General features: G+C 41.3%; 1 protein-coding gene across 1 annotated transcript in view; it reads right to left on the reverse strand.

The window, feature by feature from the left end:
- CDC73 (cell division cycle 73) overlaps window positions 1–7920 on the reverse strand; it is an 89047-nt gene extending 81127 nt beyond the window's left edge. Inside the window, exons 1-3 of the mRNA XM_069544533.1 lie at window positions 7584–7920; window positions 4927–5032; window positions 1283–1352 (exon numbers count right to left, since the gene is read on the reverse strand). Coding sequence (XP_069400634.1) covers window positions 1283–1352; window positions 4927–5032; window positions 7584–7714 — 307 coding nt within the window. The 5' untranslated portion in view covers window positions 7715–7920. The remainder of the gene's footprint in view (window positions 1–1282; window positions 1353–4926; window positions 5033–7583) is intronic.
- Window positions 7921–8166: the final 246 nt, after the last annotated feature.

Consider the following 8166-nt stretch of genomic DNA (forward strand, 5'->3'; position numbering starts at 1 on the left):
ACCTTCAAGAGGGCTGTGCAATGGTCTAAGGAAGAAGGTGGATCAGGGTGGTTATACGATACTAAGAACCTGTCATACTTTCAAAGATAAAGAAAGGACTTGCTGGTGGAAAGGATGTGAGCTGTGAGAGAATAGGAATTAAAGATTTCTCCAGGGTTTGTGCCTAAGCCAATACATGAATGGGGGACCATTTGCTGAGATGGAAACACTGGGAGACCACACCTGCTCTTTCATTGTCTGTGGAGAGAAGGGAAAGAGGGAGTCAGCACTCTATTTAGGATACGTTACATTTCAGACACCTGTTCAGTACCCAAGAGAAGATGCTGACAGGGAATTTATAAATGTGAAGCTCAGTAAAACGTCAATGTTGGAGATAAGGAATCAAGAAAAAAAAGTGAGGTGAACAATGAGTAGAAAGAGATCCTCAAGAGTCTGTTGCCCCAAATGCCAAGTCAAGAAAAGCTTTCCAAGGGGAGTAAGCAGTCAACAGTATCAAATGCTACTGAGGTCAGGTTAGCTGTGAAAAGCAGAGACCAAAGGATCTGCCAATCATGCGTCAGCACACACACTGTAAGAGTGATGTGAGTGAGACAGTGAGGAAGAGTAGACTCAAGAGAGAATCAGAGGTAAAAAGGAAGCAGTGATACCACGCAACTCCTGCAAAGAATTCTGTAATAAAAGGAGAAGAAAAATGGAGCAGTAGAGAATAGGAAGCGTGTGTGTGCTAAGTCTGTTCAGTTGTGTCCCACTTCTTGCAACCCCATGGACTATATCGCCAGGCTCCTCTGCCCATGGGCTTCTCCAGGCAAGAATACTGGAGTGGGTTTCCATTTCCTCCTCAGGGGATCTTTCCTACCCAGAAATAGAACCTGCATCTTATATCTCCTGAATTGGCAGGCAGGTTCTTCAGCACTAGCACCACCTGGGAAGCCCAGCGAATAGGAAGGAGGGAGTTTAAAGTTTTTAATGAGAGACATTACCGTGTACATCCTAAAGGGAATGATTCAGAAGAGAACTGATGATGCAAGAGAGAAGCAACAATTTAAAGGAAAAGTCTCTGAGAGTGCAAAAGGCGATGGACTCCACATGCAGGGAAGGGCTAGCTGGTCCTAGGAGTAAAGTGCATACACGGTAATAGGAAAGAGAAAGCAGCACGTAGACAGAGTTGCAGGTAGGGGAAGTTTATAATGAGAATTCACAATATCTCCCCACTGATTCTTATTTCACAGGGAGTGGAAACCAACTCCTGTTTAAGAGTGAGAGCAACTTAAAAATTACTCACATGCTTCACCATTGAGATATCCAAGTAGATCTTTTCGGTCAGGTCTTCTAACCACTGGAATATTTTCGGTCTAAAGTCAAAATTTTAAAATAGATATCAAATCGATAACAATTATAAGAAACTTTAGTGAAGTTAAACAACTTTTAACATCTGAATTTTATTCCAACTTATCTTGGCAACATATATTAGAATCATATTTCTAGAAAATAACCAGGCTAAACAAATCTAATAAAACCTTGAAAATTTTTAGGCATATTAATTTTTGGTAACTTTATTCTCAGTTCCAGTAACATATTCAAAATTCCAGTAACATATACAAAAGATAACCATTAAAAATAAAACAATAATCCTAACCCTCTTCAAAATACCAATTATATTCTCATTTTTCCCTTGGATAAGTATTTATTAACTCTACTCACGATGTTTTGGATTTAGACCCATAGACTGCTCATTTTAAGGGTTCCAAATTGCTTTTGTTTCTCACACCCTAACCACACCTCCTCAAAATATGGTACTTGAACTCTTTCAAATAAACTAAATCAGCCACTAAAACTAAATTTTCATAATTAACAATAAGTACATGTCCCAAGAATATACACTGGGGAAATGACAGGCTTTTCAATAAATGGTGCTTGGAAAACTGGACTATTACAGGAATAAGAATCAAACTGGGCCACTTTCTTATAACATATACAAAAATAAACTCAAAATGGATTAAATACAACAATGAAATTCCGGGAGAAAACACAGGCAGTGTGTTTTTTGACACGAATCTTAGCAGTATTTTTCTGGATCTGCCTCCTCAGGCAAGGGCAACAAAATAAAAAAAGAAACAAATGGATTACATCAAACTAAAAAGCTTTTGCACCATGGAGGAAACCATCAACAAAATGAAAAGGCAACCTACTGAATGGGAGAAGATATTTGCAAACAATATATTCAATAAGGGATTAGCCTCCAAAATAGAGTAACTCACACAACTCAGTATCAAAAAACAATCAATCCAATTATGAAGTAAGTCATGGGAATGTAATGTATAGCATGAGGAATATAGTCAATAATACTGTTAAGATGTTGTATGATGACAGACGGTTACTAGTTAGACTTACTGTGGTGATCAAGTCACAATGTATGTAACTGTAGAGTCACTATGTTGTACACCTGAAACTACTATTAATGCTGACTATACTTCAATAAAGAAAAAAAGAAAATGACTGAAAACATTTATGTGTGGTTTAGGCATGGGAAAAAATTTAGGAGACTATACAGTAAAATGTTAATGACATCTGTTTACTTTCTACATTACATATCTCTTTTCTTACCGTTGAGTGTGTATAAATTTTGTAAGCAGGAGAAAAAGAGTAAAAAATTAAATCTGGAAAATGTGTCTATTGTGCTAAATGAGTAGTTTTCCTTTATTCTCTTATATTAGCAATTTGTAAAGAGATGAGCAAAACAAATAAAACAGTATACTTTAGGCACCAAGTCATCCTTGGACGATAAAATCAATGAATTGTGTTATTACCACAGTTTTCCCCAGTTTTCATAATGTAAGCAAACAACAGCAGAGTACAGAGAAAAGCTGGTTACCAGATTATACAGTTATAAACTCTGTTACTTTATATGGGCAACAACAAATAAGCACCCTTAATATTTTGGCCAATTACCTTATACTGAATACTGACCATATTTAACTGCACCAAATATTCTGCACATACACCTTGATGACACGAGATAAACAATATTTAATCACTTGAAATTAATTTGTCTTTTAAAAGTTAGGTTAAATTTTAATTTCTGCTTATGAGTATAAACAAGTAAGAGCGCCCAGGTTTTTTTGGGCTTGTTTTTAAAAACTAGTCTACATGGACTACCATTAACAGTTAAAAGATTTGAATTAATTTTCTTTAAATTACTGTATCTAAGCTTGATAATATACTCGATCATTTAGTCTCTGATGAATTATGTATTACGTTATCACCAACAGAAAACAGGAGCTATGTGTCAGAAAAAGTTGTTTCAGAAGGTCTGCTCAAAAGAGCAACAAAGGAGTTAAAAATTTTGTAGAACCCTAGACTTTCCAAATTCTACCCTTTCAATCTAACAAATATTCAAGAGAAATGATAGTTAAACCTTATGTGACCAAAGGTCCTAAGGACCACAGTAACAATTATGGCATCAGTTACCTGCTATAGTCATTCCCCAGAGACATAATGTAAACCTAAACAAAGAGTGTGGACTATCTTTATTACCTCAAAATGAATGGACCTATTCAACAAAAGATTCTAATCAGTGTTTTAAAATTTCATTTTTAAAGATCTGAGTTAACAGAGCTTTATGGAGCTGCTGCTCTTTATAGATGCTGCTATTTTATACCACAATTTCCCAAGTCACAAATAGTTTCACCCCACATATTGCATTTTTAAATACACACTTGACACTAAATATATATTTCTTGTTCAGAGAAGCAGTGTTCAAGCACTCTAAGGCAGAAAGCAGGCACCTTTCAAGCATCTGAAAACAAATAAATTTATCAATAATGAAGAAAGTTTGTTGATTAAAAATTCATTTTAAAAAGATGTCTACTGGGACTTCCCAGCAGTCCAGTGGAAAGGACTCTGCACTTCCACTACAGGGGGGTATGGGTCTAATCCTTGGTCAGGAAACTAGAATCCCTGAAAAAAGGAAAAAAAAAAGGGGGGGGGGGAAGCTGTCTACTAAATCTGACTCTTTTTGATGCCAAAAAATCCTTTTTTCGAGATTAAACTAGAGCTCCAAAATCACTGCAGATGGTGACTGCAACCATGAAATAAAAAGATGCTTGCTTCTTGGAAGAAAAGCTATGACCAACCTAGACAGCATATTAAAAAGCAAAGACATTACTTTGCCAACAAAGGTCTGTCTAGTCAAAGCTATGGTTTTTCTCCAGTAGTCATGTATGGATGTGAGAGTTGGACTATAAAGAAAGCTGAGTGCCGAAGAATTGATGCTTTTGCACTGTAATGCTGGAGAAGACTCTTGAGAGTCCCTTGGACTACAAGGAAATCCAACCAGTCCATCCTAAAGGAGTTCAGTCCTGAATATTCATTGGAAGGACTAATGCTGAAGCTCCAATACTTTGGCCACCTGATGTGAAGACCTGACTCATTGGAAAAGACCCTGATGCTGGGCAAAACTGAAGGTCGGAGGAGAAGGGGATGACAGAGGATGAGATGGTTGGATGGCATCACCAATAAGATGGACATGGGTTTGAGTAGGCTCCAGGAGTTGGTGATGGACAGGGAAGCCTGACGTGCTGCAGTCCACAGGATCGCAAAGTTAGACATGACTGAGCAACTGAACTGAACTGAAACTAGAGTTCTGAATATCAGGGTCTTCCCACAGGCTTACATAATTTTTAAAACATCCCTAAAAAACAGCTCTGAAACTCCTACTACTATAAACGTTACCCACAACTCACAAGTTAAAAAAAAAACAAACACAAATTTTTAAAAATCCACATAAATTGATCTAACTTTGACCCTCCAGGAGACTTTCTTACAGATAAACCTTTCATTCTTTTGATCTGAAACTCATGAGGGAAGTTATCACCAAATAGGATCAACTATCAAATTCAAACAAGTCTCTAAATGAATTCTACTTACAGCTGCACGTCGGACATAGACAGGATGAGATAGGTGCACATTATTAAGTAGAAATAAGATCGAATCCAATGTGTAGTACTCTCTAGGTTGGCCTTCCTTCCCAGTCCTGAAATGATTAAGACAAGATTTTTACTCACAATTCTAATACAACTCCTTGAGCTTAATCATATAGCATTATCTACACACACGGTGCTATCCAAAGAAAAATATTCTTAAGAGCATGAAATCTAATAAGTGAAAATGTCATTTGGGCACACAAATGCAAACAATGACAAAAAGCAAGAGGTAAGGAAAGTACTATTCAAACTTTATTACTACAGACTTCTTAGAATTTGGTCCAAATTAGCTTCTGAGCTTTGTTAATAGAGAAACCTAATCAGTTAGGAAGGATCCATAAGAGAAACAAACTGATTAAAAGAAGCATACTAGTCACTTAGGCTAAACTTACAAGAAACTTATCATGTCTTCTAAGTAAGATTCTGCTGAGAAAACACCCTTACCAACATTCTTTAACACTACAATTAACTTCAGAGATATGATTCTTATGACTTCTCTCAAATTAAACTAGTGATGTAAAACCAAAACTAATTCTACCTGTGATAAAACAGTCATCCAGGAGTGCAAGCCCTTTCATGCAAATACATACTACTACTTGCTCAACAAATGTTAGTGTCCAATCCCACTGTCCTATTACATTCTCCCCATCTAGAAATATCAACGTATTGTTTAAATTCATCTGAATATGGCCCAATATAATCAGTCCCAATTATTTTTCTAGGCTGTATTTCCACTTTTTCTCTAAATCAATATACTTCAAACCACATATCACTTATCAATCACTGTATTATGAAGTAGATAATACATGAGTAACAAGCTGTATCTCTTCGTGATATCGTGATATATTAAAAAAAAAAAAAACAACAGGATGCACTGCATTCAGTAAGGGTAAATATTAATGTCATGCATATGTGTGCATTTCCCTAAACACAGAGAATAACACTCAATGAAAATACATGTACTGGTGTGATTCACTGCTGCAAAAATTTGAAATCTACTGTTGTAAGCACTCTTTTCTTACTACTGGCTTCACTCAGCTATCAAAACATTTCCTTTCCAGCTCTCAGGTCTTTAAGCATGCCATTCCCTCAGCTGGAAAGACCTAGCCCACTACTTCGCCCTCAGAATTCCTATCCACTCCTTAACATTTGTTCATTCATTTATTCAAGAAAAACCTAGCATGTCCATAGGCCAAACACACTTCTATGAAAACTTTCCAAGTTAGAAGTGATTGCTCTCTTTAGGAACTGGAATTCGATTCTTATCAAGTTATGTGTCATCTCTTCCACTCTGATTGAGATAACCTCCTTTGAGGCACCGACCTAGGTTTTCAAAATATTTTCCAGTTCTGGGACTGAACAGCCTTACACTGTGAATACTCAACCATTTTTTAAAGAAAAACCAATCAGTTAAAAATCCAATCAGCGCTGAGCTCCTACACAATGTGTGGGGCAGAGGACTCCTAACCTCTTCCAGCTTGTTACTCCCCAAATCAAATAGACTTTTCATCACATAAGCTGTTAATTTGTTTTTAAAATGTAAATCTGCCTGTGCAAGTTCCTTTTGAAAGGAAAAAAAAAAAAAAACCAGAAAACTCAGAATGATTTTACCCATCTGCACAAAGCTAATTAAACCATAAGCAGCCCAAGATGCCAAAAAAATTAAATAAATAAAACCCAAGGAACTAAACTTCCCCTAGCTTTTCATCAACTCTTCCTAAAGCCCACTGCTCCCATTCAATCAAGCAAAATAAGTATGGAAGTTTTCGTCTAGGGCTCTAGCTATCCAAATGAAACGCCACTGAGAGAGGAAGGGTTCACTCAAAAAGCCCCTCATGATGATCAGACCTATTTTTCTTTTGAAATACATATGCATATATCTATTCTTTTTCAGATACTTTTCCCATGTAGGTTTCAGATCTCCCTTCGGGTGTCTTCCTTAAGGACTTACACTCGGGCAACCCTCACTGGGATCAACATTCCCAGACACACACTCTTCACACACATTTTCCACACAATCGCACACTCTATTCGTTCCCCACTTAGAATGGCAAAGTTGACTTCATTTCAGCAGGAACTTTCTCCCTGAGGGAGACCCCTGCCTTCACCTCCAACAGATTCCGACGACTTGTCCCAGGTCGCCGAAATCTTTCCCGTCCTAACCTGACGGAGTGGGTTCCCTTCTCTCTCTGCTTGAGGGAATCGCGAAAGGAGACGGAACCGACCAGGAGCTGCAAAGGGCCAGCAGAGACCATCGCAGAAGAGCCTCCGAGAGAGATTTAAAAAAACAACAACTAAAGGACAAAAAGAGCCGCCCGAGGACCCGGCGGGGCGCTCCTTTATATGCACCTATGCACCCGGCCGGCTCTCCACACACAGGGGCAGAGACCTCCACACGGAGCCGCGGAGGAGGGACCCCTCCGAACGCCGCTCCTCCCGCGCCCTCCTCACAGACGAGCTGCAACTTCTGCTCCCGGGAAAACTTTTCCCCGGAGCACCCGTTTTCCTCAACCCGCAAGGGGAGCGGGGGGGAGGGGTTCGGGGAGAGAGAGAGGGGGACCCCGGGGCGCCCAGCCCTGCCCCCCGCCGCAACAGACTCACCCCCAAACCACATAGTTGGTCTTCACGTTCTTGGGCCAGGAGAACTCGCCGAAGATCACTTCGTCCCCTTTCACCACAATCTCCTTCTTCTGGATGTTGTACTGTCGCAGGACGCTGAGCACGTCCGCCATCTTCGCCCCCCTCGCCGCCGCCGGCCCCGGGCCCCGCCGCCGCCGCCGCGCCCGCCGCCCCTTTCGCCTGTCGCCTCGGCCCCCCCACCCCCCGCCCCTCTGCCTCGGCCGCCGCCGCCGCCGCCGCCGCCGCCGCGAGCCAACTGCAGTCGCACTGGCAGCCGTCCGCGCCTACGACAGCAGCGGGGGAAGGAGCCACCCAGGCCGCCGAGGACCCCGCGCTAGGAGGCAAGGCCCCGCCGCGGGCTGCCCGCGGAGAACGCCTGACCGCGCGCGCCGCCGCCGCCGCCGCCCGCCGCCAGGGGGCGCCGCGCCCGCCCGGGAAACGCCCCTCCCAGACTCCCACTTGGCGCGCGGGGCCGACTCCCGGCCCGCAACTCATAGGGCGCGGGGACGCAGCGCCCACGTACGGCGCACGTACGGGGGAGCCTTGCCCGGCGCACGCGCGGGAG

This window comes from Ovis canadensis, chromosome 12 (genome assembly GCF_042477335.2).
Source record: "Ovis canadensis isolate MfBH-ARS-UI-01 breed Bighorn chromosome 12, ARS-UI_OviCan_v2, whole genome shotgun sequence".
Classification (NCBI taxonomy): domain Eukaryota; kingdom Metazoa; phylum Chordata; class Mammalia; order Artiodactyla; family Bovidae; genus Ovis; species Ovis canadensis.